General features: G+C 37.6%; 4 protein-coding genes and 1 long non-coding RNA gene across 15 annotated transcripts in view; 3 read left to right on the top strand and 2 right to left on the bottom strand.

Annotated features, from left to right (window-relative positions):
* Trpgamma (Transient receptor potential cation channel gamma) overlaps positions 1 to 7026 on the bottom strand; it is a 100858-nt gene extending 93832 nt beyond the window's left edge. For 3 of the 10 annotated variants that reach the window (XM_069114938.1, XM_069114931.1, XM_069114932.1), the window contains exon 1: positions 3406 to 3691. Coding sequence is in view for 5 of the 10 variants with exons in the window: in XM_069114931.1 (XP_068971032.1) it covers positions 3406 to 3408 (3 nt within the window). In the remaining 5 variants the exon portion in view is untranslated. Of the gene's footprint in view, positions 1 to 3405; positions 3698 to 3753; positions 4440 to 6696 lie in introns of those variants that run through there. The other 7 variants (XM_069114937.1, XM_069114939.1, XM_069114936.1 and 4 more) reach the window with 4 other exon arrangements.
* An 84-nt stretch (positions 7027 to 7110) lies between these two features.
* gkt (tyrosyl-DNA phosphodiesterase glaikit) lies at positions 7111 to 9857 on the top strand. Of its 2 annotated transcripts, none has more exons than XM_069114951.1 (6): positions 7111 to 7271; positions 7348 to 7431; positions 7510 to 8614; positions 8708 to 9250; positions 9321 to 9525; positions 9593 to 9857. In XM_069114951.1, the coding sequence occupies exons 1-6, from the start codon at positions 7247 to 7249 to the stop codon at positions 9722 to 9724; spliced, it is 2094 nt and encodes a 697-aa protein (XP_068971052.1). In that variant the 5' UTR covers positions 7111 to 7246; the 3' UTR covers positions 9725 to 9857. The 2 variants fall into 2 exon arrangements, with proteins under 2 accessions (XP_068971052.1, XP_068971053.1); XM_069114952.1 differs by having other exon boundaries at positions 7134 to 7271; positions 7329 to 7431.
* Positions 9858 to 12133: 2276 nt separating this feature from the next.
* On the bottom strand, positions 12134 to 14945 carry LOC138180797 (uncharacterized). The gene is made up of 3 exons (XR_011173375.1): positions 14805 to 14945; positions 13019 to 14713; positions 12134 to 12795 (listed from the first exon to the last, which is right to left on the bottom strand). It is a non-coding gene; the product is annotated as an uncharacterized LOC138180797 (long non-coding RNA).
* Positions 12617 to 15738, top strand: LOC138180790 (protein THEM6). The gene is made up of 4 exons (XM_069114979.1): positions 12617 to 12776; positions 13771 to 13985; positions 14458 to 14643; positions 14801 to 15738. The coding sequence occupies exons 1-4, from the start codon at positions 12617 to 12619 to the stop codon at positions 14909 to 14911; spliced, it is 672 nt and encodes a 223-aa protein (XP_068971080.1). The 3' UTR covers positions 14912 to 15738.
* Positions 15739 to 17164: 1426 nt separating this feature from the next.
* On the top strand, positions 17165 to 19180 carry LOC138180794 (protein THEM6). Its single transcript, XM_069114984.1, has 3 exons — positions 17165 to 17450; positions 18512 to 18726; positions 18839 to 19180. The coding sequence occupies exons 1-3, from the start codon at positions 17306 to 17308 to the stop codon at positions 19073 to 19075; spliced, it is 597 nt and encodes a 198-aa protein (XP_068971085.1). The 5' UTR covers positions 17165 to 17305; the 3' UTR covers positions 19076 to 19180.
* Positions 19181 to 19437: the final 257 nt, after the last annotated feature.

The raw sequence follows: 19437 nt of genomic DNA, 5'->3' as shown, positions 1-19437 counted from the left end.
CTTACGATTTTCTTCACAGAAATTACTTTGCAAACTTACGTCTATCGAAACCTTAAATTCCCCTCTGATGGAATTAGGCCATTGGAAACTCTATAATACGTACTTTCATAAAATTTGACTCTGGCTAGAGAAAAGTATTTGCTAGAGAAAAGTATCGGAACGATGGTACCGCGACGCGAGACAGTTCGGCCTGTTTCGTACGGTACAAATGCAAATGGCCACTTTTCCGTAAGATGGATTTGAAGTGCATCTGATTTCGATTCAAGAGTATGTCAGTTTGGATGCGTCATTCCCTGCGACATTTTCCATTTTCAAAATTCCATTATAGCATTCAACGTGCCTCTCGACTTCTCTTGTGAAAATTTTCAGTGGCAATTTCTCCTTTCATCGATGCTTCGAATTTTAACGAGCTCGAGCTGGTTAAAAATCTACGATAATACCTGACGTCTAAAGAATGAAGAGAGAACTGTCGAAATTAACGTGATTAATTATACCATTTAAGTCTGCCGGGAAACAGAGATATGTAGGTGTACTCGATCTGTTTGTACCGAGCACAGCGAAACAATGACGGTGATTACCAAGATGAATTTATTCATGGCGTGCCGTCTTTGAGGTAGTTCATCAGACAATGGAGAGATCCTTCGGGTTAAACTCGAGATCGTGCAGGTCGATTAAGAAATGCACGCGAAGACCAGCGTAACCAGGTTTCAGGTGTTCGAACCTGTGTACTAAAACGAGAACCTTGTACTTCTTGTACAAAACGAATATAATCCACGCTTTTTAAAGCATTACCATCTTCTGCTTTGTCGATTGAGAGTTATTTACATTTACGTTCAAATTACTCTCGGTACGGAAATGTTTTTAGGAAAAAAGGAAGAAAATATCTAAAGCTACTTTATAATTGAATTTGGATGAGATGCTTCTTGTGTTTCGTAGGATTGCGAACGGATGAATCCGCGTGGATTACGTAACAATTTGCCACATGGCGCAATACCGGTGCTCGCATTTCTTCCTCTCAACAAAAAATAACTCGCAGCCGTATAATCTATGAAAGTTGAATATACATAATTCATGTCCGCTCTGTCATACTATGTAAACAAAGATTTTTGTAATCAGTACGATGTTGATCGTAATATCGTTTGGACACAGTAAAAGTCCGCGAGTAAGCGTAACACCGACCAAGTTCTCGCTGTGGTATTAGAATATTAAAATATTAATCCATTTACAGTGCAGCGTGGAAAAATATTTCGGAAACTTTCACTCCACACTTGTTTGTTGTTTTGTACAATAACTTAACAATATCTGGGTATTCGCTTTCTCTCCAACCGTTCGATGATATTAAATGTTAACTTTATTCGAAATACAAGTTTCGAAGAAAAAAACATCGAAGGATCTTTGTTGCCTCGTGCTTAAGATCGAGAGCCACTTCACGTGAACTATCTACAACGTTTCTCCGGTTTAATGCCGGTATTCTCCAGATGGCTGGAGAATTATCGGCAGCCTATACAAAAATTAGTTGCCATTACGGCCGATTATTCATGAAATGATCGAGCGATCCGCTTAGAGCATTGAATGAAGATTCGAGTGTCTCTATCGAACGCGTTCCTTCTGCTTGCTTTTCTCGATGGTAACGTTTACAATGGCCACTTTCAAGTTGGAACTTTTTAACTAAAGAACCACTCCACATCCCACAATTCATCTGAAAGACTTTCCTGCGAGTGACATTTTTTCTTACGATATATCGCTTAATAAATTTCCTCGTTCATGTAACAACTTCGTATAGTCGTCGAAGAAGTTACAAGAATTAATCAATTTTTTCGCATGATAGTAAATCAGCAAGTTTTTTGATAAAATAAATGAAATTTTGCAAGTAAATTTTCTAAATTACGAGTGATCCGATTGTCTTGTTTGACTTAGTATGATAAAATTGTAAAAGACTAGAATACAAAGTATGATTTGTAACATGTTTGTAACTTATATACTCTGTAACGTTATCGATTGATGCATCACTATGCAACACAGGCCAAGTTCAGTAAGAAACGCGGTATAACGTGCACCAATATAAATTCCATTTTGTTCGTTCAATAAATACCAATTCAAATAAACAGTTCGATAAATCCACGTATGTATGACGGAAAAACGCAATCGCGAAAAAAAAGAGAAGGACGGAAATACATCTCGCGAAATGAGTCTCAAACAGAGCGGATAATTTATCGTTTAAAAAATGACCTCATATATTTATTCGAAATAGAGTGAAAGATTTGCGATTTATCGCAATCAGTTTACGAAATGATCACCTAATGCTGCATAATTTGCATTAATTAGTACCTTGATATTCTACAACATTTGAAATTTGGGCGCCTGTGTAAATGTCGACCTCGAATTAAATTATTATATAATCACGGAGAGCAAGGATTTTCGATTATACCATAACACGAATAATATTTTTAATCGGTCGAGGATAACACGATACTGACGTTTCGATTATCGAATGGAACTTGGGACGGTATTTCATGGGAAACTACGATTTATTTTCGCATGCACGCGGCATAACACGATTCCCTTTCGCTCGTATTTCGATACACTTTCATATAAACAATGACGTATACAGTTGAAGTACAGTTTGAGTAACGAAAGTTTCGTCGAATCGTTTTTCGATGCATGGACCGTATTCTTTCGATATCCGTGATTAATCGTTCCACGCTCTATAAACTTCCACGCAGTTACTACGATCCGGACAGCCTTGGCAAGACTTCATTGCTAACCGGTCAAAATTAATTAAAGTTATTCGATCACTTTAGCCCGTCATCCCCCTTACCGTAACAGTTCAATCAACACGATAGACCTTTTTTGTATCTTCCTCGTGTCAAACTTTCGTTCGTAAAATGAACAGGTTTAAAATGAAGAAAAACCGAAGAATGTAGGACGAAAGTATCGATATATTCTCCAGTCATTCTTATCGTTCATTCGATATTTTGTAAATTATTCGAGCGAAATAGAATTCACGGTATCACTTGTCTAAAAATTTTGTTTGTGATCGATGATTTATCGATAACGAGCAGACGTAAGTTCTCGAGGTGAAATGATTCGAAATTGCAAAGTGTGTTGCAAAAACCCGCGCAGCTTTTCACTGCGACGTTGCAACAACGATGGATTTTAAACTTTCTCTTCTTTCGGACAACTTCGTTCTCGTTATAAATCTTGCTTACGAATTTTATACTTTAAAACTTTGAAACTCGCATCAATTTGTTGCGTATTCTAAACGAAGGGCATCCGCGTTTTCGAAACTTGACATCGGCATGATCCGAAAATGACAAGCAATACCGAGGTTGAGAGGAACGTTCTCACTACCGTATCGCTACGTCTTTCATGCTCTGAATGATAATTTTGTTAAAATTTCCGTACCATGTCGAGTTCCGTCGTATCGTGGAATTCAATTCATTATGGTCTCAACGTTACCATTCAGAGTTGCCTCGTCGTTCCTCGAGTTTCGAGAAAAAAGAAAAAAGGAAAACAGAAAAAGAATACAACAACGATAATCTGTCGCTGCGACGACCAATACACTAAACGTATCATAGACTTTCGATCCAATTACTTTAAAAGTTTCTCAATGTACAATAGGAAGGGCGCGTAAACAAGCGTACAATAACACGATCGAAAATAACGAGTGATTCACGAGGCGACTTCCGTTTGGCTCGCGCGAAACCGACTGTTAACGACGAATCGGTAGTATAACGGTGTAAATAAAGCGACCTTGACTTTCTGGCATTTCCGGGCAGCGATGGATCTTGATTGCTTTCTGAGTGCCTCCAGAGGAAACCGCTTTCCGCAGGATGCGTTCCAGCCGACTCCACCACGGCACCACTTCTAACTTACACTGCAGTTCACGTGATCGATGCGAGGGAATCACTGTTCGACGCGGGTAGATCACACGGTCACGCGACGCCTCGATCAACGCGGTTCTAACCGGGGCCACCGGTAGCCGCAATCTTTGAATGAAAATCGACGATAAAGCGCCAACACGTGGCTAAGACGTACAATATCGGAGTACCGAGAGTTAAGATTCATTCGCGAGACAGAGACGGTGATTAAGTGACAATTAAAGACAACGAAAGTCACTGACACGAGATCCGGCGTGAACACGCGAAAGTCACGACGGATGAATCGCTCGCGGCGCGGTCTGGGCGGTGACTGAGCGGACCGAGGCGTCTCGACGCACGGCGTCTCTCCCACCCCTCTCTCCACATCCTGCAAGCCTGACGGATACCACTTTTCGGTTGCTCCGTCGTTCGCCCCTGCCTTTGCCGCGTGACATTCGACAGTGTTGTGTTGTTATTTATTGGTACCGAAGTACATTCGACGCACTCGTCGCGAGACTCGTTCGTGTCTCGATGCGTGTTTCATGGTAGTTTTAAAGCAGACTACCCCTTCGTCTCTTGATGTCCTTTTTCAACGAACGTAATAGAAAATGGATAAAAATGATGCGCACGAGAACCGAACGACCGACGATAAAGACTATGACTAGCGCTTCACCGCGTTTTTTACGAGGGTATGTACATATATCGATGTTTCTCGCTAGCTATTAACCCCTGAGAAGGTATCTCGTTGTCGCTTAATATTGTTAAATATTTGATTAATAATTTGTATCGAAGTTGTGACAGTACGAAGGTGAAATTACGAATCTGAAGTTTTCCGATCTTGTTTCAATAATATGTAACTACGTCAATGATATTGCGAATAAGGTTGATTTTTTAACCGGTTCCCGTTCACGCGTTCAAGCACTTCATTACAACGGTTAATTTGTAAGAATTTAATCTCATTCTTATTCGGACACTTACTGACGGTATTTCTCGGTTTTTCGCTTCGACTTCTATATCTATCCACGGTCTTCTTTTATTTCATTGTATCTTTATTGTATAATTTCTGTTTTATTTCATTGTTTATTATATTATTGCATTTTATTTTTCTATCTTTATTTTGAATGTGTATTTTTGGTAAACCTATGGCCGTTTATTATTACAATATATAAAAATATATAAAACGAAAATTGCAGTAGAAACTGGAGAATCAAGGGAAAAAGCTTCAGTTCGCTGCACCGCCACGGCGCCGTACGAATCGTGAACAAGTTTCAACTGGAACTTGATAACTATCGAATCTGACGGTAGATAATCCAATCTTCGCTTATCCTGCCGCTCCTTTCTTGGCTCTTTCCTCCTAAAAAAAGGTCGACAGTCGTCGTCGTATTTTCTGAATAAGCTTGTCCTCGTTCGTTCACTCGTTAATTCCACCTACACCGCTTTTAAGAACGTCCTGTTTCCCGTGTTGGGAATAGAATTTCGTAAAATATTCAGAAGAATCCATGTTACAGAAGTAAGGACATTCGCATGCAAGTATTGACTGGAAATAATGTACTGTCTAACGAATATAAAATGTTCGACGAGGAATCGATTCGACGTGAGTGTTGGCTTCTCGACGTCGAAGCGCCTTCCAATTACTCTCCACTTGATCGAGCCATAATCCAAGAAGCAAACGTTTCTAGAAACAATTACGACTAAAGGAGTAAGCTGTTAATTTCGCCGAGATGTCTGTTCGTCTTCCTGGCGACTTACGAACGAATTGCTTGTATTTTGACGTCGGAAACGTTTCCTATTTCGCTCATTCGATTTATCACCGTGAACGTCGTCTCGAAACGTAAGCGACTCGAAACGAAGGATAAGCTATTTACTTTGATAAAGTATACAACTAATTTAGAGTGTTCTAACAGCTTGTACAATATACGGTAGATATTCGATAGAAATACTATCATTTTGAATAAAATTGTACGCTCTATGTACTTCGTACCAAATTATTTTAAGTATACTATTCTTTAATATTTTCGAGTAAAAGAAGCTGTTATTAATCACATAGATACGTTTAGAACTGAAGCTTAAATTCATCTGAAGAACTTTTGACAAGGTATATAAGTACATTTGTTGAAAAAGTCCAACTTCTTTTGGGAAGATCACCTTTTATCGTGATCTGTTTTTAAAATATCCACTTTCCCATTTTTTAATCAAACGATGCAAATTTTTCCACGCTTCCCCAGTGACGTGTTTTTGTTTAATATTTTCCCCAGACAAATCATCTTTGTGCGCGGGACGTCGGTTGAAAAACATTCCACCCCCTGGCGGCGACTTTAATTTAATCATTCCAATACCAGTGGCGCCCTGTAAATTATGCGCATACATATTAAGCGGACCGATTTTTAAGACCGCTATCCCGATTCTTTCCGCGGCTATTAATTGTTCTTGGAAAAAATGGAAATTCGTCTTCACAATTTGTTCCCAAGGGGCGCTCACCGAGCGTCGAGCGCGCTGAGATGCGGTCGGTAAGTTTCCTCGTTGAAACTTAACCCAGGTGCTCGACGCTGCATCGGTTAAGGACGCGCTGTTACGCGTCGAGACATTGTTAATCGTTCCCCGTCTACTACGTCTTTCGTTCTCCTTCACCACTTGCTTTCCTTCGATCGTTTTATCGAGACTCGCTTTCTAACATTTCGTATCGCATTTAAGATGCTATTTCTCAATGTCGCGTTTGAGACGTATTAATGGCACCGATGTAAATCGCTTTCCAACAACGATTCATTTTGTTGTACTTTATATCGATGTTATTAATATCTTAACTTTATATTGATACTAAATGAGTTTATTAAATTACCTTTCTCGTTCCTTATCCCTTGTCCGATAATGTTTGGAAATATCTTACAGCGGATTACAGATCGATTGTATGAAATATTGCCAACCAGCGATCGTGTTGAATATTGTACATCGTGTTGTATGTCTTCCATCTTGATTAATGAAATTGGCGCCCATTGAAGTTCATATGGCATATCATTATTTAACAATGAGGATTAATTAAATAATACTAAATATTCGTGTCGTCTCACCCTGGTATAAACTAGTGAATGTAATTTAAGTGAGTAATGTTGACAATTTATATGGTTTTACGTTGACTTTCACATGTTTTTAAAATCACGTTTTTAAGACGCGCCAACGTGAAGAAGTTTAGACCGAAACTAATTTCAATTCGAACTACACTTACGCCATGTCAATTACAGTGCCATCTGCTCGTTCTCGTCAATAATTTGAAATAGAAGTTGGTCGGATACGGAACAAATTGTGATAGTATTACACGTTATTGTTTTATGTAACATTTAAAGGATAACTTCTTCGTACTATCATCTTTGCAAACTAAATTATATCACGAAATGGCAACAAGTTTTATGAACAATGGTAAGTATACATCAACTGGTTTTAAGGTTAAGATTTAATTTCGTACAATTTAAAAAGTTGCACTGTTGTGTGCAAGTTTCTGTCAAGAAGCAATGCCCTTACATGGAAAAATGCTATCGCAAGAATCCAATTCATTTCAACGAGATGTCACATCCACACTGTAAGTTTCATATGTTTCTTGTCAGTCTTATCTTAAGTATTCAACCGTGATCGAAGAAAAACATATGATCTGTTTCAGTGGAAAAAATTGTAGTAAGTCAGTTAGAAGGCGAAATACGAGTTCCCGAGGAACTTGATTTTGAGTGTTCTGATCGTTGTCTTTTGAAAGACCAATTAAAGATCTTGCAGATCGTATTAAGAAAAAACAGAAATAGTGATGGAAGCAGTTCTTCAAACACAGCATCAAACTCCAAAATAAATAGTGACAGTCCAAATGTCACTAATGGAAAAACAGTTTCTGAAACTTTAAAGGATAAAGTGGAAAAACATAAACAAGTAGCGATTCAGAGAAGAGAAAATAAGTTGAAAAATATGGATGAAGAAGCAGAGGCACTTTTTATGTCTTCTAATGAAAAAGATAATCAGAGAAAAGTTTTCAAAATGAAAGAAGAATTGGATAATCTGAAGATAACCGAGAAATCTATGCACATATCTAGCTCGCAAGATAAAAAGAGAGATAGTAGTGTCTTTGGTGACAATGATAAGGAAAGGAAGAAATCAAAGTTAAATCATACTAGACGGGTACAAGAGTGTGGTCAAGATACAAATAATAGTTCAGAAAATATGGAAAGTTCTAGTGTTTCAAAAAGCACATCTTTGATAGAAAGATTTGAATCATGCAATTCTATAAAATCTAGGAGCGAAGTCAGAGAGAGAGCAATTAAAATGATGAAACAACAAGGATTTGAAGTATCCGTGGTAGAACCAGGAAATTTTGGTATGAAATATGCCTTATCAGCTCCATATCACTTATTTCTTACAAGAATCCAAAAATCAAAAGAAACATATAATCAACAATTTTCTATAACGTTTCCTGAGATCTTAGACATTAGTTTAGGGGAAATTGTAAAAAGTTTGCATATTAATTTTATGGTTGATGTTGGGTGGTTATGTTTGCAATATTTATTGGCTGGACAACGCACAGATATGTCTATTTTATTTGGAACAAGAGTGGATGAAGAAAAGTTAAGCTTGAATATCACTATGATACCTGTGTGGATGCCAACAAAGTTTGGTTGTCATCATACTAAAGTCATGATCCTGAAATACAAAGATGATGGAATACGGGTTGTGGTTTCCACCGCAAATTTATATTCGGATGATTGGGAGAATAGAACACAAGGGTTGGTTAAATAATTTTAGAAGTCATTTTGTGCTTGTTTTAAGAAGAAGAGTTGTTTTAATCGATAAACAGTTGCTTCAATGTTGTTGATCAGAGTTTGGATATCGCCACATCTTCCACTGCTGGCAGAATCTGCAAACCCCAGTGATGGAGAATCACCAACAGGATTCAAGAGGGATTTAGAACGTTACTTGCACAAATACGAACAACCAGGTTTAACAGAATGGATTTCTGCTGTGAGAAGAGCAAATTTTTCTTCAGTAAATGTATTCTTTGTGGCATCTGTTCCTGGGAGACACACAGGTGTGGAATATGATTATTGGGGTTATAGAAAATTAGGTCACGTTCTTTCTAAACATGCGAAACTACCTCCTGATGCACCACAGTGGACATTGGTTGCTCAGAGTTCAAGTATTGGTAGCTTAGGTCCTAATTATGAAAGTTGGATTCAGAAGGAGATAATATCTTCGATGTCAAAGGAAAATCCACCAGGTTTGAAGAGCTACCCGAACTTTCGGTTCATTTATCCATCTTTAAACAATTACAAACAAAGTTTTGATTGTCAAGTTGGATCTTGTTGTTTGCCATACAGTACTCAAACACATTCTAAACAAGAATGGCTAGAATCCTATATGTAGTAAGTTCTTAATTTTTATTTATATATTTCCATTTATATATGTACATACTGTACATATAAAATATTTCAGCCAGTGGAAAGCTACACGAACCGCTAGAGATAAAGCAATACCTCATATAAAAACATACACAAGAATTTCGCCTAATTTAGAAAAGATTCCTTGGTTCGTTCTTACTAGTGCTAATTTAAGTAAAGCCGCATGGGGAATGGTCAGGAAGGACTCCCATCATATTTTGAATTACGAAGCAGGCGTTATATTTATTCCGCACTTCGTTGTACGTAAACGTATTCTTATTTATGTATCCTTTATACACATTTCAAGTATACATCATCTTTTTACAGACTGGATCAACTACGTTTCCTATCAAAAAAGAAGAAGCTGGTGTTCCAGTTTTCCCTATTCCGTACGATCTACCTCTAACTCGGTACGGGAGTGGGGATAAACCATTTGTTACTGAATTTTTTTCTAGCTAGTAATATCTGAAAATCGAAGTACATGTATTTATTCTTCTCTATATTTTTCGTTAAGCAGAGTATCAAACAGAACATTATTGTACAAATGATTTTTTTTAGAATAAACATGATAATAATTGCTTTGATACACATATATGTTAACTTGGCATTACAAAAAAAGAAGAGAACTACACTTTATTTGCTTCACGAGTTGCTTTTCGTCGTCCCATTGCGAACATAGTTTAGAATGTAATGTAATGGTTCTATGAGGCTTCTGGTAGGCTAATAGAAATTTTACGACGTCTGAAATTCCCACGTTGTACGTGAGATATTTATTGATTAGCTCGTGATTCGTGCCGATTTCGTGATTGTTCGTTCGTGGATCACGCGTTTTCCATAAAACATCAGCAGGAAAGCGTTTCCTGACCAGCACCTTTTCGACGTAACATCGTATTGCTTGTGCATGCCCCGCCTTCAAACAACGTTTGACGAAGCTTTGCTTGTTCTTTTCCCCGTATCAATTACATATAGTTGGCATACGTTGATTTCGTAAGACGAGGTCACACAAGGTAGCGAAACGAACTCTTTATACTCCTTAAAATATTTACTAAAAAAAAAAAGAATAGCAGAAAAGGATTTACATATGAAAGATTAAAAATTCTATTTAGGAATGATCTTTTGACGAAGAAAGTAAATAAAACATAAAATGCTACAAAAGGAAGATTCATGGTGGAAATCATCGTTTGAATTATCCGTGATTTTAATATGTTCTAAATTATATTGTACTCATATTTACATTCGACGGTGACGTCGATACATACTTATATTGTATACACTTTTGTGCCATATTAATAAACAAATTTTAGGTGAGTTTTCAATTCATAGAAACGAGAAAAAAAGGAGGAAGATTTATTATTCTAGATAGATCGTGATGATTTAACGTTATATTTGTCCCTTAGTGTCCTATAATTATTATACTTTATTAATATAGATATTGGGAAAATTGCGTCGATACGCTTCGTTCTTTTTTTACGTAGATATAATCAATATGATTTAGCAATGAATATATCAGAAAACCTCGCTTATCTCCTTACTCAGCGAGTTGTAAGACTATCAAAGTTCAAGGATATTGTATTTTTCAGTCAACTTCCTTGTTACTTTGTACCTATCTTCTTCAAAATCCACTATATAGAATCTTGTAATTTCTTTTCGCTTCCAAAACTGAAGATTTCAGTGTACAACCTTTGAATTAATTGTGAAGAAGGACCGTTTCAAAGAAACCAGTTTACGCTATGATTTTCAAATTTATATTTTACTCCCTGTAAAAGCAGAGGCGTTCAAAATGGCAAGATTGGCGTCATCCTGGCATAACACACGCCTGTACTTCGGTTTGCCATTAAGAAAAGCGCCAAGGATTTTGACGTCAACGCGCAACGAGGTGTCGCCTCCCACTAGGAACCGGCATCATGGTTGGAAGTTCTCGGCGCAGATGCGACTTCTGGAAAGGGACGTTCCGGCGCCTGTGACGCCGACGACGACATCGAACCCGGGAACGCGTTGATCAGCAGTTTGTGAGATGTCGTCGACTCGAACGCATACTCCTTAGTTCTGTACTTGTGTAAGTGTGTTCCTTGTGTGCGTGCGTGTATAAGTAGACAAGCATGTGCAGATTCGTGTTGCCGTGAATAGTCAGGCACAGGACAGTCATCGGGCGTCCTCGGCGATTCCACCTGACAGACTGCCGCTAGGTAGGTCGAAGCGAGCATCGATACGAAAGCTAGTGAGCGCTTAAACGTCGGAAGCTTAAACACCGATCTGAATAATAAGAATCTTGTGATATAGAACTATCTATCATCAATTGGGAAAACACCTTTGATTTCGGAAGAAGCAATACGGCAATGACGCATTGCGAACCTCGGAGAAGAGCGATGTTTCGGGACAATATTTTGGAAGAACGCGGCCAATGAAAACGTGCTTCGCGTGACAATCGTACAACCTCTCGAAGGGGAAAGTATCGAAAGTAGCTTTCGCTGGGAATTTTGAATTGTCTCCACGATATATTCGTACTACCAGAAATTCTACGTTTAAACGTTACATCAGTGGATGTTACTACATGGTGTCGTTGTTGCACGGTTGCGATTCGTCACCGTTCCGTTTATTCATCGGCGTACAACGATCAGCAACGTTGCAAGACGCGCGCGGTTCATCGGATGCCTATTTTTGATGTGCTGCTTATTCGTCAACGATCCCCTGCCACTTGGCAGGAAAGCATCGCGTGATCATACCAAACGCGTATTCCCAATATTTACACTATTAATTAGTGAGTGCACATTTCGGACATTTTATTACTTCGTTAGTTTACAAAGTGCTTCGCCTGCCGAGTTCTTCCGCAGAGTGATCGTTGTCAAGAAGGAGATAACCAAATCACTGTCTTGTTTTTGTCTCTTGTTATTGAACATTTGCATCCTAGCACGACTCGAGTGGAATATTCCATGTGCACGATTACAATGAGAAACGCACTCCATGGAAACGTGACACTCGATACTTTTTGTCTGAGTATTTAAATGATAATGCTTCTGGCATTTCAGGTCCGAGGTGCTTCGTAAATAAAAGAACGCCGGACACGGGCTGCATTATCTCTTGATGCGTTCAATGGTCGTCCGGCATGTACCGATGTATTTGGAACTAAGGTTGATCGTCATGGTGCGTCGATCCACCTACGATCCTTTGACATGCTAATCGAGCAAGTTGGCTTTTCATCGGCGAGAAGCGAGCCAGGAAACGCAGTCAGAATCGACGACGAATCGATAAAGTGGAGTGTGGCTTCCCGACGGTGGAGGAATTCCAAAGCCTGACCACGCGGGGATCATACTCCTGTTCGAATTTGAGGACGTGCGAATCGCGAACTTAATCATGATGATAACCTGCTGGGTGTTGGCTGGCGTATTTGGAGCTATCGTGCTGCTCTATAACCTAGTAGAAGTTCACTATTTCTTGCGTATGTGCTTGACCGTGTTCCTTGCACGTTTCTGCAAGAAGAAGGTTCATATCCTCGATGAGACCACCGTTTACGGTACGTTGGCTGCTTAACCCTGAATGAGATTAGAAATAACGATGATTAACGATTTGATGTTAAATCGTGTACAATGCTGCCTCGTTCAAGCTAGTATTATCGATAGGACGTAACCGAAACGTTATTTAAGAATATAGAGATTCCATGAAAATGCATTTCATGGATCTTTGTCGCTACGTAAGTCCAGAATCCTTACAATTTACTGACTTATCTTGGGCTCATTCGCGTAAACCTTGACCTACCATGCGCGATCAGTTGGCCGGTCGGTTGCTCGTGTCGCAAATCCGTACGAGTATTGATTGTGCAGTACTGTGCTGCGAAATTCTACAAAGCTGGACCAACAAATCGAAATGTAAACGATGTAAATTTTTCAACGTGTTTTATCAGTATGCGTCTTTTCTTTCAGTAGCGTTCTCATCCTATACACGGTGGTCTAAATTCCAGAAATTACCTACGAAAGAACATACACTTTTGTCAGGACTTACATGACACGTGGGACAAACAAAGAATATTAAACTCTCGAGATACTTAATATGCTTATTATATTCCAGCAAATACTGATCTTTTATTTATCTGTCCTTGCAGCGACTCGACTCAAGCAAACTTTTCATCATTCTCTATTCCATATCTTCTATCTTACTTTCTTAAATCTCTAAGTAATTGTTTTTAATCGTATTAGTTAAATCAGAAAAGTTTTCCTAAGTATTCTTTTAATCGGAGGCATGATACGCGATTGCGGTTAATCATTATTCGGCTGAAATCATGCATCTTTAATTCTCTTGACCGTCATGGAAAATCGCAACGTACGTTTCGCAATTGCGTGTCAAATACAATTCATGACATCAACCTTTGAAAATTGCTATTTAACTTCAACTTTAACCTTTTGGTCTTTGAAACATACACAATAAAAGAATAATCATCGTTTATCTCATTCTATTTACTCTCACGGTTGTACTAATTTACTTTTCTAGTTGCATTAGTTTACTTTTCGCAGGTATTTGCACGACAACGGACGTGGACACATTACTTTATCACATGAACAATGCGAGATATCTTCGCGAGATCGATTTCGCCAGGGCGGATTTTTACGAAAGGACGAGCCTCTATCGCGAGATCTGTTCGCAAGGATCGGGTGTCGTACAAGGAGCGTCGACCATTCGTTATCGCCGCTTCCTGAAACCTCTGTCCATCTTCAAAATAACTTCTAAGGTATGTGAGTTTGATCACGTAAAATCGTATTACAGAGTCACGTTCGTTGTTCTCTGTCTGATCGACTTGAGAAACCATAGAAAATTTTTACGATTCTTCGACACAGAGATCTCGGTATCCGGTCGATTATCAACATTTGTTCTCGGTAACTTCTAGGAAAACCGATAAGACCGAGAAGGAAACGAACTTGTTGACACTTAGTGTGCAAATCGTTGCTGGTACTATTTTAGAGAGTCGAAGCTGTCCAAGTGTTCGCCACTATAGTTTTGTATGCACTCCGATGATCATATGACGCATTGTATCCAAAATGTATTCTCGCTATCACTTTTATCATGGTGCAAGTGGAATATCAAATCAAAACCGGTTACACTTTTCCATTATAAAGGAGAAGAGTTAATTGCGCCCATAAGGTTGTTACAAGTAATTTTGCCTATTTAACTATTCGATGTTTTCGTGGCATGTATCCTTGCAGATAATATATTGGGATGAGAAGTCCGTATTCATGGAACATCGGTTCATCACTCCCAGCGACGGATTCGTCAGGGCCATCGCGATGTGCAGACAAAGGCTTTTGGATTGTAGCGCCGAGGCTGTGATCGGTTCCCTTATGGAACGAGGCGTCAAGCAGAACGGTAACGTGGAGGCGGGTGTAACTCAGGTAAAATTTTCTACACTTTTTAACGAATTTTCAGTTTCTCCTTCATTATAAATAAGAAAACCTAAAATCTCTAAAAGAGTAATTACAATTGATTACATTAATCTGAATAATTTTCCTGGAGTGCAAATATATAAATTAATTAACATGCATGTTATAGATACCTCATGTCCGACCGCAGATGCCACCGGAAGTCGCCAGGTGGTTGGAAAGTAACGAAATTTCTTCGGCGATGCTTCGTCAGAGCTCAGCAGCAACGACGAATTGCTGACAAAAGGAGGATACGGCGTCCTCCGCAAATGGCGCCGTGTCCACTTCCGTCTATTCGACCACGACCGTGTAAGGTCGAAGAATCGATCGATGCCAGCTTTCGTTGGTCGTGAACGCATTCATGGAATCTTCCAGTAGTTACTTTCTTGTTCGAACGACGCGCGTGATAACGTCGAATCAATTTTTTTGGTGAACAAATTACGAGTTAAGTTTGAAGCTTTTATCGATTGCATTCCCGATGGTTCGGTTGATAATTGAGGTGAATGATCGGGCAGCTTAAAAGTTGATGCTTGTCTACCTAAAAATTGGCTCAGCGTTATTTGCAACGTAATTCGGATGCGTAATCGTGTATATGTATCCAATGTCAAAGAAAAAAGAAACTCTTTCGGATCGATGAGAAATAGAAATCTAGAGTACAAAGGCCAAACAGAGACGCGGAAATTATTTTACTAGGCAATGGTATATACGTGACTATCGGACAAGATGTATTTAAATTCCTCATGCGTGCGGGGAGGAACTTGCTAACAAACCGTTTGATATGCCAATGAATTCAATGACTTTGAGAATAATTTACCAAAAGTTTTACTAGCAACCGTGGAACGGATTGCTAGAAGGATAAGGTCACAGATTGTAGATCGATTACATCCACTTCAAAGGAGCTTCTGAAATTAAAAAGAGCACCGTTTGTTAAATATTCTCCGTTGAAAGTAATCGCGAGACGCGTGGTGTTATTTACATTTTTTATTATAATATATATTATATATGTATATATATAAATATGTATACGTATGTATATGAATATATATGTATATATATATAAATATATATGTATGTATATAAAAAATATATATATATAAATTAGCGACTGGCGCCGGTAATGATTTCCACGAGAAAATAATGTAGAATTCTCCCGAGGAGCTGCTTTGCTGCAGGATGGTAGAGATAGAACAACAATATATTTACAAGCGCGTTGAGCGGCGAATGTTTATACCTCTATAACATATTACAGGTGCCTTCACATAAATCATGGTGGATATTCGCGCGCCTGCGATTGTCGAGCACTCAGACTGTGACATTCGCTTATCGATATGGTTACCGTGTTTGCCATGCATCAGTTCGTTGTGATTTTATTATAAATTTCACTTGCTTGTTATTATTATGTTTTTAGTAATATATAGAATGTCCGCGAAATTGCGAGTTGGTTGTAAGCGGCTCGCATATGATCGACTTGTTGAAATCCTTATATACAATCCTTATTACCGACGCCATTTGCATAGGTGAATCCATAAAGTATATCCCACTTGAATTTCGAAATAAATTGGTATCCGTAGTATGGTTATTAAGTAGCCGACGACGTAGCGAGTCTCTAACAGCTAAATAGCATTGTGCACGTACTATGCGTGAAAACGTTATTATAATTCTAGATGATAATAATGTCATTTTTGTCACATAATACTATGTTGGATCATGTCGTTGAAAGTACCATTACCCAGGAGTAAGAATAAATATTCCTTAGATGGCTAATGTTTCTTCGTTGGAAAGCACATATTATTTTCTTCTTTATTGTTCAGAACGATTTCGATCGAAACGATATAATAATTGTTGACGATACAAGAATTTGGCAACGGAAGTTAAATCGAAAATTTTGTAATTTAAAAAAGAGGTCACGCAATGCATGCATGTCGCGTTGAATATTTCATGTGAAGTTCACGACTTCGTGTACTTAATTTTCATATCATATATAGTTAGGGCATTCACATGTTCACGGCTAATGTGTCCGAGCAATGATATAATGATATATAAAACGAATAGCATATATATTTTTAGAAATCGTATCTACTCGGTTTTCTGAATTAAACGCGACATCATTTTTATGAAGATTATGCTGATTAGTGCAGCCAAAGAATATTCATTTCCATCCACACCAGTTAATTCAGTTTGTATATAGTTTATACAAGAATTGTTGATATATATGCATAGTCTCTTAAATCATATTAATCGTTGATTCATTGACTCACCTATTTATTCATTTGCTACGATCATCAACGATCGATCGATCGATTAAATTCTCACAACGAGCCATCGAGTTGTCATCTGTTCACAATTATAAAATCACTATAATAAAAGAGGACAAAATATCATAATCTTCGAAATATTGGGCGTTCGTTATCGTCTTTTGACCGCGTGGAATGCTTCCGTACATGCGGCGAGCAAGCACCGTCCCGATTACAACGAAACGTCATAGAATGAGGAACCGGTTACAGTGTAAGAAGCGACCTCGCAGTTTGGAATTTCATGGTAACCGCACGCAGTCTTGCTTGGACTGTGGCTTTGTGAACGTCAAGAGCTGTTTGTTCTCCTTTCACGTCTCGTCTTCCGGAAGCATTATAGAAAAATGGTGTGCGCCTGCTTCGTCACGATCTTACTTGTTCTCTACATGCTCTTTGACGTAAATTATTTCCTCAGGATCTTGTTTACGTTAGGTTCGAGCAGGCTGTTACAGAAGAAAAAGAAGATTTTCGATACTACTACTATCTATGGTAATAATCACAACATCTTTACCATCGGTTATATTTCCTAGTTTCAACAGTTTTATGATGCTACTACAGATTATGATAAATAGGTTATAGGTTATGATAGTATTTTCGCGACTATTTTGTTCTTTATATTTAATTTTTGTATTCGATCTATTTAGAAATACATCCTTTAGTAATGAGTATTTTTCTTTGGATTATTATTGCTATCGATTTGTGGTGAAATCGATGATATAACAATAAGTATTTCATTGACCATTACAATATACAAGATAAGATACGGGATAATATTCATTCGATGAAATACTTTTTTTTGTATGAAAAGTAATGTATCAATGAGCATGGATACACGCGCGTTCGGTCACGTGTTCAGTAGGCACAATCATGACTTATAATAAAAACAATGGAAATTAAGTCAATGAATGATCTTTGGTGAATGTAAAGCGGGACCCCCACCATTTTAAAAGAATTTAAAGGCAAGCATTTTTCAAGTATGATTGACCAGACATTTTTCATACTCAAAAATTCAGGTATTCTTTATTTCATGCCTGTGAAGAATACGTATAAATTATATATATATATATATATATATATATATATATATATATATATATAAATTATATATTATATATAAATTACATAGTACTAGAAAATTATAGATATTATTATAACAAGAAAAATTTGTAATGAAATTGTGATCGCACTATATTTCAAATGTTACATTAATATCAAAGATCATAAGTAAAATATGAAGAATGACTTTATCCTATCTACTTCTTTATTCTTTACTTTTTCTGGTATCATGGCATTAAATTGCAATTTTACTTACACGAAATGCCAAATCCGATTAAATAAACATTGATACGAGTAATTCGTAAAGATTATAATAAAATAATGATATAATAAATAATGATGTGTAACAAGCATATACATCGTAGTTAAGTAATATGTAAAAATATAAAATTGCATACATATATTCAAATGAATAGATTGACAAGTATGTAGATGTTTTTTTTATCGATAAAAATTAAAAGAGAACAGATTGAAGTTTTTCTTCATTTCTCTAGGTATATGTACAACACAAGATGTGGATTTGTTTTTGAAGCACATGAATAATGCCAGATACCTTCGTGAACTGGACTTCGCACGTTTCCATTATTACGATTGCAGTGGAATTTACGCGTCCATTGCAAAAAGAGGCGGAGGTGCAGTGCAAGGAGCTTCGTCGACTCGGTATCGCCGAGCTATTCCCATTTTTACGCCTTATAAAGTTACCACGAAGGTTAGAAAAATATAATACAATATAATATAATTAGCCTTAATTGTATATTAATATACATATAATTATATGTATTGTAATGTCATGAAATGAAAAACCTGTTTTAATTTCGCAGCTAATATATTGGGAAGATAAGCACTTCTATCTGGAACACGAGTTCATTAGTTTGACGGACAACTTCGTACGTGCAGTTGTTCTTAGTAGACAAACTGTCACAGGTTTGAAGATTCCAGTTACAGAAATAATCGCTGAAATCGAACCAAACGCGCAACGGCCCGCGTTGACCAAAGATTTAGAATTATGGCTCAGTTCTATGGAAGAGTCTTCTCAGAGATATAAGAAGGATAATTGAAGACGATCTTCTTCCTTTTACACCCTTGTTGCTCAATGTGTACTTTATGCGTTTTTGATGTTATTTTGAATTAAGGTGTTTTGAATAAACAAATTTCTCTGTTAACGACATAATAATCGCTAATTATCATATGCAATTAGACGTTAATTGATCGTTTGATGTCTGTGCGATAGTATTGCCAAGTATTGCTTAGTTGCCAACCCAACATTATTTACAAGCTTATTTTTCTGTTTCTCTCGATTATGCGTAATTGAAGCGTTGTAAATAAGCAACAAATTAGGAAGTAATACGCAAACTGTTTTTGTCGTTAGTGTAATGACAGAAATAATTATCAGAACGAAACATAATAATATCACAAAAGT

Source organism: Bombus flavifrons, chromosome 6 (genome assembly GCF_040668555.2).
Source record: "Bombus flavifrons isolate JBK064 chromosome 6, iyBomFlav1_principal, whole genome shotgun sequence".
NCBI lineage: Eukaryota > Metazoa > Arthropoda > Insecta > Hymenoptera > Apidae > Bombus > Bombus flavifrons.
This window is presented reverse-complemented; position numbering and strand designations above follow the sequence as displayed.